Here is a 17829-nt window from a genome sequence, read left to right on the forward strand (position 1 = left end):
TCAAATTATTGTAAACTGGATCATCTCAATATTACAGCGACTTATGCAATAAGGCATTTACGGTAACTATATTATGTTAAGTAGCTGGGAAGGAGATGACATTTAGTCCTCGTGCAAAGAAGATGAGTACAGACAAGGAAACACGGTTCTCATTTCCACACTAGTAGCAAGCAGCAGGCCAGAATCAGTAATGTGCAGGGGATGCAAGCATGTTCACCCCAAACGCTACCTTCTTTTTCATCATCAGTAAATCCTGGTAGGCATTGGAACGCAAGAACCGTGCATAACTATCACTCTTCATGAGTTTGTAGATGTGTTCCTGCAAGACAAAACCAATGTAGAAGTTAAACCCACTCAGTTGAAAGTATAACTGCGCCATCATCAGACATTGCAAAGCGTGGCGTCCCTCTCATATGTTTGGTAATACTGATTACTGACTGCAACCTTGGGCTGTGTAAAACAAAGTTATCGTTGCGATTAGAAAAAAAATATAACTGGTCCTCGTGACCAGGTTTTCCGTCATGCCAAATGGCTGACTGCTTTCTCCAAATTCTGAAAGCAAGGAGCTGGATGCTTTCATTTATGGAATATTAGCGCACCACTGAGACTAAGGAAGGGAGATGAAGACTACTGTGGTCGCTGCTGAAGTAAAAGGAGCCTGCAGAAGCTACTAAACATATGCCAGGCCTATGTGACTAGTGGAAATAGCGGAATAGTGGACGGACTAGTGGAAAAGCAGGGGGTTTGGATACTACTTACAAGCAATTTTTGTACAGGAATGACAAATCCCCTAACAAAGCAATTTGCAAAGTTTCATAACTTTCCATACTGGCCAAAAATCATTAAAATAAAGTTTTGCTATGCTTTTAATGTTAAAACTAATTAAAAAAATGATTTAATCGTTAACTATTTGAAAGAGATTTCATCTGATACCTGTGCATCTTCAAATGTGTACCTCCCAGGATCCTTAACATTTTGGCTTGTCTTCTCAAAACTGTGGGAGTCTAAATTGATGGCACTTTGTGCCCCAGGGGCTAAAAACTCTTGCCATATTTCTTCAACCCTTTTCGGTACTTCTTGCAAAGGCTGCTTCTTCAGATCTTGGACAACCAGCCAAAACCTTTAACATACACAGTAATACAATTATAGTTAGATTTTTAACATTGCGCTAGTGTCACAGCATAAACAATATCGCCATCTAGTGGAAAGGGATGTACATTGTTTATAAAAGCATTGTCCATTTGGTACATGCACTTGATTTTTTTTTTTAATCATCCAAATAACACACTAAAATGAGCTCAGCGATACACACAATGAAATGTGTACAGCGGATTTCATATCCAAAATACTTAAAAAGTTGAAGAGGTTTTTTGAGTACAAGGTTTATAAGGCCATTTACATGTCTTCCCTTAAGGGGGTTGTCCAGCCCAAGCCTGTGGTGAAATAAAATCACTTAAAGTATCAAAAGATTTTTCGAAGAGATCCTATTTACATGTCTCCTTAATTTCTGTCAATGACAGTGTGGACCTTGGGAAGATCCTATATTCCTCACTGTTGCTAATCTCATCACATATGGTGAGAAATAATATTTCTTATAATTAAAAAATTGCAATAACCACAGCACCCCCGATAACATTAATTCACTAACCTGAGGTTTTCAGAACTGAACTCTGACTCCACAAAGCGAAGAAACTGCTCTCGTCCTACTGGGTCTTTAAGCATTTCATCCATGGAGAAACCCCACCTCTTCACACGCTGCTGGGTTGGCTCTTTGCTTTTAAGGACAAGTAAGTAGACATGGATTGCAGTAAAATATTAATGCTTCACAATGTATTTTTTGTTAATTTCTACTTCAGAGATGGAGACTTAAAGGGAATCTGTCAGCAGGTTTTTGCTACATAATCTGAGAGCAGAATAATATAAAGCAAGAGACCCTGATTCCAGTGATGTGTCACTTACTGGGCTGCTTTGTGCAGTTTTGATAGAATCCCTGTTTTCTCTGCTGTACCTGTATCAGTGGTCAGAATGCTGAACTGTCCATAACCTCGCCCACACCCCTGATTGGCAGCTTTCTGTGTACATTGTCAGCAAGCAGCCATTCAGTTGTGGGGGCGGGGTTACACAGACTGGCCTGCATATGAAACCTAGACTGCAGTGATAATCTCCTGCTGATAAAATACTGATTGTATAGAAACTACAGCACACAGCCTAGTAAGTGACACATCACTATAATCAGGCTCTCTTGCTTTATATCATGCTGCTTTCAGATTAAATAGCAAAAACCTGCTGACAGATTCCTATAAATCTAGATCTAAAGGATTTGAACATGGTAGAATTTCTTCATGCAACATTTTGATAGTCCATGACCTCTAATTACAATTTAAATATTTGGTTATCATAGCTAGAAAGACAAACAATGTACAGATATTTTATTAAATAATTTACTAATCAATTATTATAACTGATAATTTCACCCTTCCTTCAAGTGAGGTTTGCAAATAAACGGTTGTCTTACAGCAAGTACATTGCACCTCAAAGTTTACGCAGTTAGACTTTATTTACTGGTCAAAAGCCGATTGGAATTTAACAGCGTGAATTGGTCAAAGCACAATTTAAAACATGTCCTGAAATCACATTATTCTGAAGAAGGGCTATTTACACTATGAGCGATGATGTTTACGGCCCTCATAAGAAGATGGGGAGGATGTTGATGAGCGTAATGGTAGAGAAACCACACTAATCATGTAAAAAAATCCCACAGAATATAAGCAGAAAATTGCAATAATAAGGTTTAAATATTTACCTCATTTCTAAATCCCAGAAAGTTGTGTCATCACTTATCCACGGATTGGAAGGATCTGGCGCGGTAAGGAAAGGATCATACTCTGTGTATTGTTCGGAAAAAGCAATAAAGCTGCAGAAGACAGAAATAAATGTTCTTTGTGTTAATAACTATTACAATCTAAGTAAACATCTGGTAGAAGAGAATTTAGAACAAATTTTAGGTGATCAAGGCACATGTCATTCACCCACATGTACTGTATGGTGTCTATAATACAGAGTAGAAGACTTCTAGATCTAGAAGGCTGATCATGAACATTATCCTTCTTGCTGCAGACAATTTTTGTTTATATACTCTTGATTTTATTCTTCCTTCTTGCAAGAGTTATAGCTTGTTTATTCTTTACCTTATACATAATTGTATGAGAATTCGTTCCAGAACAAGTTGCAGTTTTGAGTGACTTCATTAATTGTTTTCACAAAACGCAAAAGTAACCTGTTAACTTAATTCTGGCAATGAAAAATACAGGATAGATAGATAGATAGATAGATAGATACAGTTATATGAAAAAGTTTGGGCACCCCTATTAATCTTAAGCTTAATGTTTTATAAAAATTGGTGTTTTTGCAAGAGCTATTTCAGTTTGATATATGTAATAACTGTTGGACACAGTAATGTTTCTGCCTTGAAATGAGGTTTATTGTACTAACAGAAAATGTGCAATCTGCATTCAAACAAAATTTGACAGGTGCATAAGTATGGGCACCTCACCAGAAAAGTGACATTAATATTTAGTAGATCCTCCTTTTGCGAAAATAACAGCCTCTAGTCACTTCCTGTAGCTTTTAATGAGTTCCTGGATCCTGGATGAAGGTATTTTTGACCATTCCTCTTTACAAAACAATTCCAGTTCAGTTAAGTTTGATGGTCGCCGAGCATGGACAGCCCTCTTCAAATGATCCCACAGATGTTCAATGATATTCAGGTCTGGGGACTGGGATGGCCATTCTAGAACATTGTAATTGTTCCTCTGCATGAATGCCTGAGTAGATTTGGAGCGGTGTTTTGGATCATTGTCTTGCTGAAAGATCCATCCCCTGCGTAACTTCAACTTTGTCACTGTTTCTTGAACATTATTGTCAAGAATCTGCTGATACTGAGTGGAATCTATGCGTCCCTCAACTTTAACAAGATTCCCGGTGCCGGCATTGGCCACACAGCCCCAAAGCATGATGGAACCTCCACCAAATTTTACTGTGGGTAGCAAGTGTTTTTCTTGGAATGCTGTGTTTTTTGCCGCCATGCATAATGCCTTTTTGTATGACCAAACAACTCAATCTTGGTTTCATCAGTCCACAGGACCTTCTTCCAAAAAGAAATTGGCTTCTCCAAATGTGCTTTTGCATACCTCAGCCGACTCTGTTTGTGGCGTGCTTGCAGAAACGGCTTCTTTCGCATCACTCTCCCATACAGCTTCTCCTTGTGCAAAGTGCGTTGTATAGTTGACCGATGCACAGTGACACCATCTGCAGCAAGTTGATGCTGCAGCTCTCTGGAGGTGGTCTGAGGATTGTCCTTGACTGATTTCACCATTCTTCTTCTCTGCCTTTCTGATGTTTTTCTTGGCCTGACACTTCTGGCCTTAACAAGAACTGTCCCTGTGTTCTTCCATTTCCTTACTATGTTCCTCACAGTGGAAACTGACAGGTTAAATCGCTGAGACAGCTTTTTGTATCCTTCCCCTGAACAACTATGTTGAATAATCTTTGTTTTCAGATCATTTGACAGTTGTTTTTAGGAGCCCATGATGCCACTTTTCAGAGGAGATTCAAAGAGGAGAACAACTTGCAAGTGGCCACTTTAAGTAGCTTTTCTCATGATTGCATACACCTGGCTATGAAGTTCAAAGCTCAATGAGGTTACAAAACCAAAAAAAGTGCTTCAGTAAATCAGTAAAAAGTAGGTAGGAGTATTTAAAGCAAGAAAATGATAAGGGTGCCCATACTTATGCACCTGTCAAATTTTGTTTGAATGCAGATTGCACATTTTCTGTTAGTGCAATAAACCTCATTTCAAGGCAGAAACATTACTGTGTCCAACAGTTATTACATATATCAAACTGAAATAGCTGTTGCAAAAACACCAATTTTTATAAAACATTAAGCTTAAGATTAATAGGGGTGCCCAAACTTTTTCATATAACTGTAGATAGATAGATAGATAGATAGATAGATAGATAGATAGATAGATAGATAGATAGATAGATAACTACTACATCTAGAATTTTGAATGACCTCCATGATTTTTAAGGACAGTACTAAGTCTTCTAGGCATGCAAAGAACAAGCTGCGACATGTTGCAACATTTATCTTTTTCCATTCTTCAAGAACGACCTCTTTTAGAGCCTGGATGCTGGATGCAGAGTGAGGCTCAAATTGTCTCTTCAGAATTCCCCATAGGTGTTCAGTTGGGTTCAGATAAGAAGACACTTGGCCACTGAACCACTTTCACCCTGTTCGTCTTCAGAAATGCAACAGATGTGTGTTTTACATCAGCAGCACTCATGCAGTCCCACATAAGGACACTGCCACCACCATGTTTCACTGTAGGCACCATGCATTTATAAAAATGAATTTAGAACAATACATGGTGCCTATAGTGACACATGGTGGTGGCAGTGTCCTTATGTGGGGCTGCTTCACAGCTGCTGGTGTCAGGAGCTACATTTCATTAATGGATTCATGAATTCACAGATATACTGCTCTATATTGAAAGAGAAGATACTACCATCACTCTGGGAAGTAGTGAGCATTTTGGCCAAATGAGTGTGTTACAGAATTCATAAAAATTTAAAATTTTAAATAAAAGAAAAGATTATGCTAACCTAGTTATGTTGTGATCTCACAACAATTAGAGAGCAAGTAATCCCAGCTGCTGCAAGTCCACGGGTCCTAGGACCAGATACAAACTTGGAGAAGGAAAAATTGTGGAAATTCCGCGCTGCTGGTGAATGAAGGGCAATTCCCGGTACACACAAGAATGGTATGCGTTTTTTTTTATTGTCTACACGTTTCGAAGTAACTTACTTCTTCCTCAGGACAAAAAAACATAGAATATGGTTTTTGTCCTGAGGAAGAAGTAAGTTCCTTCGAACTGCCCTTCATTCACCAGCAGTGCAGAGTTTCCACAATTTTTCCTTTTCCAATTTTGATTTTGGAGCGCAGATTTTTCTGGACTGGTTTTTGGGTTTCCTGTTGCACTGGCATAGCCCCTATGGTATTAGTACAGTAGAAATCTCCCTGAGATTACCTCATTTTAGAAAGTTCACCCAACATAGAATTCATATAAAGATGTATTATTAAGTGTTTAGATGCCAAACATTGGACTGCTCTGGGCACAATGTAAGGGGCAGATTATTCGGATGTGCATTGTGGCATTAATTTAGCAGTAGGAAACCTGATGACAAGTTACCTTAGAGAGTAGTGAATACAAACATTTGACAAAAGCCCGAGAGCACATAGATGAGACTAACGTGTACTTTGCCAAAATGTTAAAAACATTTTAAGAAAATATAGTAATAAGTATCCATTGTTGCACCTTACCTTTGTAAAAAAAAAAGCACAATGTACTCACCTATCAGCTACTTTGGACATCTTTAAACAATGTCGATCTATCTGAATATTCAGAAAATCTATCTATAACCAACAAAAAAAAATCTCATTAGTTCAATTTAAAAATAATGATACATCATCAACACATTATTAAAGCTCCAAAGTTGGTTAACAAATTCGCTACATAGTTGACAAATGTAAAATACACCATTGTTCTACTATATTTTCAGTCTTTTTTTTTTTTTACTTGTTCCTTTTTTTTCTTCTCTGTTGGGGTCATTAGGTGTAGGAGCTCACTGCATATTGTTAATTGAATAACTACATATATCAGACACTTGTGTAAACCTCCCCAGTGGTAGCTGACGGTCATCAGAATGTTATCATTTAATTGCTTTTCTCCTCTAAATACATTTATTACCTGTCCACAGTTTTAGACGATGAATGTATGATCGCTTAGGGCCAAACCTCTGGGATTTCCACAATATTTCTAAGGGATTTATGGAACGTCCTTCCTCCATCGGTCCCATACTGTAGAACTAATGGAGTGGTGCTCATGCTTTATTACTCCACTGACACAAAGGACTTTTGGAAACCTACATTTTGAGGATTGATGGTCTCAGAGATGGAACTCCCAGTAGCCATACATTCATAACCTATCCTGAGCTTAGTTAGGTAATAAAATGTATATAGATCTATAAAAGTGCATTAAAAGGAATGTATCTGCCTGTAGGACTCCAGTTATACAATGCTGTCATCTGTCACTAAATCCCCCATCCTATGTTTCCCTGACTCAGTCTGGGGAAAAAGAGTGGAAAAAATCTCATCCCTTAATTATGGACTACACGTTTCGAGAGCAGAACGCTCTCTTCCTCGCATCCCTGACTATGCTCCACTATTTGTTTAAAGTTTACTGTTTAGTATATTTTATTATTTATAATGTCTATATTTGGATGCATTTTATGTGTTTTATGGGATTTTGACCTGTGTAGGCATGTCCTTTGTAGCCAACATGTATATAAGACCTGTGTCTTGAACTGAGTGTTAGTGGGCCTGAGGAAGATAGCATTCTCCTCTTAACATGAGTAGTCTGTAATAAAGGTAAACAATTTTAATCCAATAAAAAGTCATCTTCCAATTTATTGGCCGTATGTCCAGCACCAATCACCATTTCCTTTTTTTTCTCTTTATGGTTTTATTCCTGAGAAAATCACATTTTTAATATGTAAATGAGCTGTTAAGATCTCTGGGCTTGACATAGATCTCCCTGAGAATCTACCTCCAGAGCTTATTTTACATGAAAGATGGCGTTACTAGTGTGAGACATGTAATGACTGACAGTTTGCTCTCCTGATCTATCTCGCACTGGTAATGTCACTTTTCATTTATAAAGAGCTCTGAGGGGGAAGTAATGCCGCACCAAGCTCTTGGCCACATGGAAGGGTGCACCAAAGCCCCCTCATCAGCATTTGAATTAAAAGATATTTTTTAAGGCACCGTACTATTATCAGATACAAAGAGAAAAACACAAAATTTGAGCTTGGTTTAAAATGGTATACATGCAGCACATAAGTGCATGTTTCACAATGGCCATGAATCAGAAAAACCTACAAGAAGCCAAATGAAAATAAACCCTGCGGTAAATAAATAAAAAGCAAGTGCATTTAAATAAAATAGGGTTCTTACTAACACTGTTTTTGAACAAAAATAGTATGAAGGCTATCCAACCAGAGACAAGGTGAACCCGTTTGGGATAGAACCTACTCTGTCTAATATTAAAAACCTTACCATGTGTCAAAGTTATTTTATTTAAATGCACTTGCTTTTTATTTATTTACAGCAGGGTTTATTTTCATTTTGCTTTTTGTAGGTTTTTCTCTTATCAGATACAGTGGTGGTATGATTTTTTATAAGGGCTAAGTCCTCTAAATTACTGTATAGGTAATTTAAATAGCATTTTGGTGGAGACAGATTTACTTTAAATGAAATCTGTCACCACATGTGACCTATCTAAACTATTAATATGGGCATACAGGTTATAGACTGGTGAAAAAAGTTCTACCTGTATATCTCATATCAGATGTCTTGTTGATAAATCATATTTTAGCACTTTATGTAAATGACCTCTTCCAGACTCTGGGGTGGACGCTGCCTGGAAGATAACTGCCTCCAGGGCTTCTTTTACATGAAGGGGGAGTTACCAGTGTGATGTGTGATGGCCGCTCTCTGCTCTTCTGATCTCACTGCAGAGCTGTGTGTGACTATAACTGCAGGTTCCTTTCAGCTTCCATCTCACAGGCAGACAGGGTTGCAATATTGTTGCAATACAGCAGAGCTCAGAGAGCTTCAAAAAATGTGTTTGCAAGAAGACAAATTTAATTTCTCCTGTTCTGTTAGTTACTTTTCACACACTGGTAACTCACCTTCATGTAAAATAAGCTCTGGAGGCAGAGTTATCTTCCAAGCAATGCCCCGTCCCCCTCAAGCCTGAAAGAAGTCATTTACATAAAGTGATAAAAGAGGATTTATCCACAACAAGGCCTCTGATATGAAGCATACATGCAGGACTTTTTTCAGCATTCTATAACCTCTATGCCCATATTATTAGTTTAGATAGGTCAAATGTGGTGACAGATTCCCTTTAAGAGAATAAAATTCTATGAAAGAAATAGAACAGCAGTCAGCTTTTAAACAGATTTTCCCAGAAGTCAATTATTACCTATCAACAAGATTGGTAATATATGTATTACTGATGTCCCCTCCTATTGCTGGAATTCCCACTGACAAAATCAGCTATGCAATTTACTTAACTTACCTTCCCTAACACTAATAAATCTGGAGCAGCAATGCAAATGCTTGGCCACCATTTTATTTAAATTCCTCGGCACATCAAGAGGGGACACGGGACCCCCTATCCAGTGATTGGATAGGGTCCCAGAGGTGGGAACCCTGTACACAGGTGGTAAATGTCTTCTCTCCCTTTAAAAAGGGATCCATTTACTAATGTACTTACCTGTTTTCGCAAGTCGTCTTTTGTTGTTTTTCTAACCACATGGGAAGCCATGTGCACTGGGCTCTGTGACTGTGAGTCCTCAGATACACCATATACAGACTGACAAAAAGAGAACAGTAGAAAGAAAAGGGTTTACTCTTATACACTGATAATGCAAGATAAATATATATATTACATTCAGATATGTATACTGTGCCAGCAGGATGGTTTTTTTTTGCTTAAGAGCATGATTTTACATAGTATACTCTTGTTTTCATAAGGAAGTTAAAAGATGTTGTCCCGGTTTGTAATATTGTTTAGCCATCCTTAGGATAAGTCATCGATGTCAGATTCTTGGCGATCAGAGCCACACCTGATATGAGACGAGATGAGCATTTCGCCTTAAGCGGTGGTCTGAAGTGGCTCTTCAATAGCGGCAAAATGCTAGTACACTGCTCCCCTCCCCACTATGACTGAGATGCAGCGTCCCAGAGCAGATGCCCGTTCTCCGCCAGTTACAGTATTCTGTGCAGGCAGGACAGCGTAAACTTCAATCTCTCATAGTTTATTTACTATGTCAATAAATCAGGATGGGGGAATCTGTCAGCTGACTTTGCTATGTAATCTGACAGCAGACCCTGATTCCAGCGATGTGTCACATATTTTATTGGGTGCAGAGTTGTGATAGAATTACAGTTTTCTCTGCTGCAGATCTAGCAGAGCTTTGAATGCTGAGCCCTGTATAACTCCGCCCACATCACTGATTAGCATCTGTCTGACAATATACAGTGTACACAGAAAGTGGCCAATCAGTAGTGGGGGTGTGGTTGGACCAGGAGGCATGAGACACCTAGTTCTCTAGTGAATCTCCTGCTGATAAAACACTGATTGTATTAAAACAAAAACACATCTTAGCAAGTGACACATCACAGGAACCAGGGTCCTTGCTCCTAGATCATGCAGCTTTCAGATTACAAAGCAAAACCCTGCTGACAGATTGCCTTTAATGATCATTGCTTAGTTTAATTGCCACTTCTACAGTCTATCAGAAGTGGTTGATCTCCTAGGCAAGGAATGCAGCGCTTACAACATTTTATCTATAGAGCTTGTAAGCGCTTCAGTACTCCTGCGCTCTTTCATTGCTACAGAAGGAACTCTGCCTCATATACAGCAGTATCAGAGAGTGCACAGTTCGGGCCACCAGTGCAACCATGCAGTTGACCCAAACTGTCAATCATCATGAGCACATCAAGGAGTGCTCCATATTCTGTTCATGGGAAGGAGGGGCGTAATTTCAATTTTCACATCAGGCAGCTGGAAAGCTAGAATCGGCTCTGGTGGGGCTCCAACACCTGGAACCCGAATCTATCAGCTATTATTAGCTCTTGCAGCATCCGGAGGTAACAGTGCTGAACAGAGCGGAACAGCACAGCTTTGTTTAAAGAGGTTGTCCACTACTTTTACATTGATGACCTATCGTTAGGATAGGTCATCAATGTCTGATCGGCTGGGGTCCAACACCTGGTACCCCGCCGATCAGCTGTTATCGGTGTCTGTGGTCGCCGGCAGGAAGTACCCACTTGCCAAGCTGCTCCGTCTACTTGTAGTGGCCGGTGCTTGGCACTGCACATCCGCCTCCTATTCAAATCAATATCCTGTGGCGGCCACTATCAGAATACGGCCAGCTCCGTAAGTGAGTACTTCTGACTGGCAGCCACAGACACCGATAACAGCTGATCGGTGGGGGTGCCAGGCTTCGGATACCGGCCTATCAGACATTGATGACCTGTCCTAACGATAGGTCATCAATATAAAAGTAGTGGACAACCTCTTTACTGCTTAGCAGATCAGCACCTGTTCTAAATGCATAGGAGCTGCTCTGCGGTTCTAAGCAGCGACAGCTACACATTAAATGCTTAACAAGTCAAAAAAGAAACAAGACGTTCACCGAACAATATCCGAAAATACACAAAATTTTATTAATAATATCATTAAAGATAGACAAAGACATAAACCGTTAAAATAGCAGTATGTATCAGTAATGAGCCAAAAAAGAGGCACCATAGACAGATAGCTACATGAGCAGGAGTTACAGCAATGAGAATCAGACAAACAAGTGGTTAAAATTAACCACTCAAAAGATTACGACACAGTTCATGCGTTTAGACCATGTTAGGTGTTTTAAAGTGCACAGTGCAATGATATATATTATCAAAAACAAGCATCCTACACATAGTTATATATAAACCAACTAACACTACTCACTTGCAAGTATCAGTCTCTGGTGCCGTCGCCCCTACGCGCGTTTCGGCGCTGTGCCTTCTCCTCGCGCGTAGGGGCGACGGCACCAGAGACTGATACTTGCAAGTGAGTAGTGCTAGTTGGTTTATATATAACTATGTGTAGGATGCTTGTTTTTGATAATATATATCATTGCACTGTGCACTTTAAAACACCTCACATGGTCTAAACGCATGAACTGTGTAGTGATCTTTTGAGTGGTTAATTTTTAACCACTTGTTTGTCTGTTTCTCATTGCTGTAACTCCTGCTCATGTAGATATCTGTCTATGGTGCCTCTTTTTTGGCTCATTACTGATACATACTGCTATTTTAACGGTTTATGTCTTTGTCTATCTTTAATGATATTATTAATAACATTTTGTGTATTTTCGGATATTGTTCGGTGAACGTCTTGTTTCTTTTTTGACTTGTTTCTCAATTGACGTCGAACAGCGTCGTGTTTTGGTCCACTCAACTAAATATGTGCACAATTCTAGTGGTCAGTTATGTTGTCTGACATTAAATGCTTATATTCGGCTGTCGCTGGAGCAAATAACAGCTGATTATTGAAGGATTTACAAGACCAAAATAAGTTAGTGGAAATATGAAGTACATTAAAATGTACTATGCATTAAAACATGCTCTACAATATTAGACTGAGGCTCTGTTCACGTTTTCCTTACACAGCCGTTGTATAATTAAAGACAGAAAACAATGATCGATAATGGCTTTTCCTGTTTAAACCATTTTTTATTCATTCCTCAATGGTAAATGTAACATAAAATATGATTACAAATTTTTCCTAAACTGTTTTCCTGGTATTACTCTATAGGAGATCCAGGCAAATATTTTCCTGAAATCTAAAACATCTTTTAAGGTCCTTTTATCTACACTTCATTAAGAATTTATTCACATAGGCTTCATCTTCAAAGGCATCTTCCTGCTGTTCTTACCTATTAGCTTTGCATTAGAACCTCAAATTGGAAATCATCACTTTAACTTGCAGGAATGAGACCCGAGGCCCTGGGAGGAAGAGAATTGGCTAAGGACAGAAATATCTATTACCACCCATAGGGCCATAGTTGTGCTAGTACTATTCTTTTTTTCTCTGCCATCTGCTACAGAGCTATGCAAAGGGGTCTAATTATTGTAGATGATTTCAATATTTTATATCCATAAAAACAATGAATGTAATGTGGTGTTGGGGGACATAGTTCCCCTGCATATGCCACCTATCAGCATCTATAGGCCTAAACTTGGCCATAAACTCCACAAAAGAAGACTTGATGTTCTTTAACTGAATTTAAGATTAGGCAACTATAAAATGTTATAGTTTAATACTGATAAATTATTACTTTTAGGGAGACACTTAGAGGATATTATTACTTTTTAACTTGGTTCTCGGGACATTATTAATTTTTAAGGAAGTACTCAAGGACCATTATTACTTTATAAGGGGCACTTTGGGAATTATAGGGTCAAGGAGACACTTAAGAGAAATTATTACAGTACAAGGGGTATTAATTTTTTCAAGAGGGCACAAAGGGACATTATTATTTTGTGAGGGCACAATAGTGGTTGATCATTATTTTACTAATAAGAAGAGCAATATTACCGTTTCAGGCCATTAAGACAGGAAGACTAGGACTCTAATGCTACTGATTGGAAGTAGTAATCCTAAAAGTCAATATCGACCCTTTATGAAGCCTTGGAACATGACTTGGGATAAAAGCCAAACCAGAATCTTAATTTTCAGATAAGTGTTTTGGGGTGTTGCCACTCCTCAGTGCAAAGCATGAGCTCTGATTTGGCTATATGAGGGCCTCTAACTGGGTTCTAAGGGATAATGTTTCTCCTTATGGAGAGTGACATGACTGACATGCCAGGGTGTGTAAATAGTTAATTTCCCAGAGGAGCATTGGACGGCCTATAAGCCTCCTTTCCCTGGCATGTCAGGCTGTCTGGCATGACACTCTCCATAAGGAGAAATGTTACCCCTTAGAACCCAGTCAGAGGTCTCTCATACAGCCAAATCAGACCTCCTGCTTTGCACTGAGGAGAGGCAAGACCCCCGAAACATGTGTCTGCAAATTTAGGATAAAAGCCAAACCAAAATCTAAGTCATGTGGCAAGGCCTTTTAAAAGGTCGATATTGACTTGTAGGATTGATACTTCCAATAGGTGGCAATAGAATTCAAGTCCTCTTCCTTTCTGAAGAGGCAATTTGCATGTTTAATTTCCCAGAGGAGCATTGTATAAGCATCCTTCATAAGGCAAGAAACATGGCACTTTTAATGTGTTGTGCACTATTACCATCTGAAGCATAATACGGAGCACTGTTTGGCACTATATTTGTTTGGGGCACAATCAATCGTACATTATTGTTTGCAGGGGTGCTGCACTATATTTTGAGGGTATTTATAGTAATGGAGACAACCAGCAGACCCACAGCCCCCCTAAAAAATAACTTTTATTAATAATCTCTAAAAAGGACCTAAAAGTCCATAGACAAACAACAATAATACTCTGGTTGGAGTCTGACTATTATATAATTAAAGTGTTATCCACATATTACAATGTTATTTATCATCCACAGAGTATTTAACGCTGTTAGAGTAGGAGAAAAATAAGTCCCAGAAATATAAATACATATTTAACCACAATGGGTATATACATATGGTGATCATTAGACCAATACCATATAGGCTGGTTCTGTTCGGCCCCTAATATCACATTCTTGGAATCAGATAAAACTCGAGAAGCTCAACTGTTCATTAATGCCCCCAGGGGCCATTGACTCCATCCAAAAGATCCAACGGGCCTCCCGTTGGAGTATTTTTTTATTCCAGTCACCCTGCCTGATTGACCGTGCCACAACCTCCAAAACCCTAAACGAAATGCATCTCACATCACCCCCATGTTTAGATATTACATGTCTGGCGAGTGGTGTATCTCTGCCATGCCTAACGTCTCCAAGGTGCTCGCCTATCCGGACGCGTAATTCACGTTTCGTTTTCCCGATATAATCCATTGGACACGTACACGTGCAGAGGTACACCACTCCTGACGTTTTGCAGTTGGCGAAATCTTTCATCTCGTATGTGCGTTTAGTCACTGCACTCACAAAACTCTTTGAAGGTGTGACAAATTTACAGAAGGAGCAGTGACCACATCTGAACGTACCCTTAGACCTACTTCTCAACCATGTGACCTCCTTTATCTGAGGCGTAAAGTGACTGTGTACAACTGTATCCTTCACGGATCTCCCCCTCCTATATGTAACCGAGGGTGTTTTTGGGACCAAGCCCGCCACATCCGGATCTGCTCGTAGGATCCCCCAGTACTTTTCAAGAATGCCCATTACTTTTCTTGACTGATCATCATAGGTACCTATCAGTCGTGTGATGGACTCAGAGTTGCATCTGTCTCTTGGAGTAAGGAGGGACGATCTATCTGTCGTCCTTGCCTGTTGATATGCCTTATCTATTACTCCTTCAGGATAACCCCTAGTTCTAAGCCTATGAGATAGATTACATGACTCAGATTGAAAGTCATTCCACGAGGAACAGTTCCTCCGCACCCTAAGGAACTGTCCCTTAGGAATGCCTCTTTTTAGAGGCGGAGGATGGAAGCTCCCCCACTCTAGAAGGCTATTGGTCGCAGAAGGTTTACGATACAGTGAAGTTTTTAAAGTGCCATCACCATTTCTTGAGATTTTTAAATCAAGGAAGGAGATCTCGTCCACTCCCACCTAGCATGTGAAGGATAGTCCAAAAGGGTTTACATTCAGATGTGTCACGAACGTCCGAAAAGATGCCTCATCCCCTGCCCACAGGACGAGGATGTCGTCAATATATCTGCCCCAGAAAAGTATCCGTGGGGCCCAGACGACATCCTCGTCTCTGAACACGACAGTATCCTCCCACCAACCCAGGAGCAGATTAGCGTACGTAGGGGCACAAGGGCTCCCCATCGCTGTGCCCCTGAGTTGGTGGTAGTATCTCCCATTATATAGAAAAAAATTATGTCGTAGTACAAAATCCAAAAGTTCCAGGAGAAATTAATTGTGTGGCCTCAGGTGTGTCCCTCTACTTTTCAAATAGTATTCAACGGCTGTTAAGCCCACTTCATGTCGAATGCTACTATACAAAGCCTCAACATCAATTGAGGCCAAAATCGTATTGGAATCAATGGACACACCTTCTAGTTTGTTCAAAAGGTCCATAGTATCCCTCAGATATGATGGGAGGGCCAGGACAAATGGTCTCAAGACCTTATCCAAATACACACTCGAATTTTGGCACAGGGCATCAATCCCTGCAACAATAGGTCTTCCTTTGAGGGGGCTGATGCCCTTGTGTATCTTGGGAAGTGCATAGAACGTCGCTGTTACAGGCCATTTCGGAATGAGAAAATCATATTCATTTTTCGAGAGCAGATTCATTGTCAGTGCACATGACAGAATCTTAGATAGTCCCACCATATATTCACTGCTGGGATCCTTCCGTAAGACTTCGTATGTGGACACATCTGATAGGAGACCCTGACACATTTCAATGTACTGGGTGTCGTCCAAGACAACAATGTTGCCGCCCTTATCAGAGGGCTTCAGCACTACTGCATTATTAGCACCCAGGGATTCCAACGCCCTTTTTTCCCCCACAGACAGATTAGAACGTGCTGGTTCATATCTTGGGTTAATATTGCGGATCTCTTCAGAAACCAATTTAAGGAAGATATCGATGCCCCCTATGTCGCCGACTGGGGGCATCCTAGTACTCCTAGGTTTCAGATCAGAGAAGGGTCCGAGGCCAGGACTCCTCTGTCCCTCCTCTGATAATTCTGATAATGTTAACACGTCCGGGAGATCCTCCAGGGATATGCCCAAATGTTGGCACTTCAATCTGTCATTATGCAGAAAAAACTTTCTCCATTTTAATTTTCTGGTAAAGAGGTTAATATCTTTTATCCAAGAAAAAGGGTCAAATCTCGTTGTTGGGACAAATGTGAGGCCTTTCCGGAGGACAGACCTCTCACAATCAGACAAAACATAAGAAGATATATTAATTATCTGGTTTTCACTATCCTCTGGAAAATCATTAGTCCTATAACCCACTACCTGTGTGTTTGGGGCCCAGTGCGTTCCCGCAGTTTGTAAGGAAGGAGGCCCCTTGTTTCTAAAAAAGACGATGAGGAAGAGGAGGACTGTGCAGGTGGGGATATAAGACTGCCCCCTCTTTGTTCCAAAATTTGTCCCTGCCATCTCCTTTGATAGCCCGTCCTCCCCTACCTCTATGGTTAGCCTTACCACTGAGGTGCCTTAATCCCCCTTCAGCGTCTGAGGACTCAGGGTCGGAGGAGGAGATATCTACAGGGAAATTAGCCCCCTCACTTAGGCCCGGATAGGCACGCTTTTCACGAAAGTCTGTACAGTCCCTCAAAAACCTCTTATGTTTTCTGTCTTTGATATTCAGTTGAAAGCGTTCAACCGCAGTTTTTAGATTATCCTCCTTGTTAGAAAAATCAGGGTTAGTCCTATGTTTCAATACTTCCTCAGTTAGCTCTCTCAGTCTACTAGAAGTTCTTTCCAATGTTATTTTTTCCTCATTCAATAGAATCTGCATAAACCCAATGGAGGAAGCTGTAGACTCCTCCTCCCACCTAGACAACAGACCCGGAGTTCTACACCTTTGTGCTGGTGCAATGTGTATTCTCAGGCCTCTTGGGACTATTTTTTGTTTAATATAACTCTCAAGGGATTGTACCTCCCACCAAGATTTAATGTTGTCTTTAAACGCACTCAGAAGCTCAATAAACACTGCTTTTAGGGTAGGAGTTGCTGAGGAGCTATTCTCCAATTCAGCTTCAGAAAAAACCTCTCGAGCATCATCCATCCATTTATTAGTATCAAAAGGGCCTGATAAGAAACCAGCCATACTAGAAAATCAATTAAACACCTAGACAAAATATCACATGAGGGGCCTAATAAATAGAGACAACCAGCAGACCCACAGCCCCCCTAAAAAATAACTTTTATTAGTAATCTCTAAAAAGGACCTAAAAGTCCATAGACAAACAACAATAATACTCTGGTTGGAGTCTGACTATTATATAATTAAAGTGTTATCCACATATTACAATGTTATTTATCATCCATAGAGTATT

General features: G+C 39.9%; 1 protein-coding gene across 2 annotated transcripts in view; it reads right to left on the minus strand.

The window, feature by feature from the left end:
• The window catches only part of RGS6 (regulator of G protein signaling 6), a 515154-nt gene that overhangs the window by 48238 nt on the left and 449087 nt on the right, over positions 1-17829 (minus strand). For both annotated transcript variants that reach the window (XM_073638881.1, XM_073638882.1), the window contains exons 11-16: positions 9404-9502; positions 6416-6477; positions 2804-2914; positions 1649-1774; positions 934-1120; positions 230-319 (exon numbers count right to left, since the gene is read on the minus strand). In XM_073638881.1, coding sequence (XP_073494982.1) covers positions 230-319; positions 934-1120; positions 1649-1774; positions 2804-2914; positions 6416-6477; positions 9404-9502 — 675 coding nt within the window. The remainder of the gene's footprint in view (positions 1-229; positions 320-933; positions 1121-1648; positions 1775-2803; positions 2915-6415; positions 6478-9403; positions 9503-17829) is intronic.

The sequence above is a fragment of the Phyllobates terribilis genome, unplaced genomic scaffold (genome assembly GCF_046119375.1).
Source record: "Phyllobates terribilis strain yellow unplaced genomic scaffold, ASM4611937v1 Scaffold_7__3_contigs__length_470593459, whole genome shotgun sequence".
In the NCBI taxonomy this organism is placed as follows: domain Eukaryota; kingdom Metazoa; phylum Chordata; class Amphibia; order Anura; family Dendrobatidae; genus Phyllobates; species Phyllobates terribilis.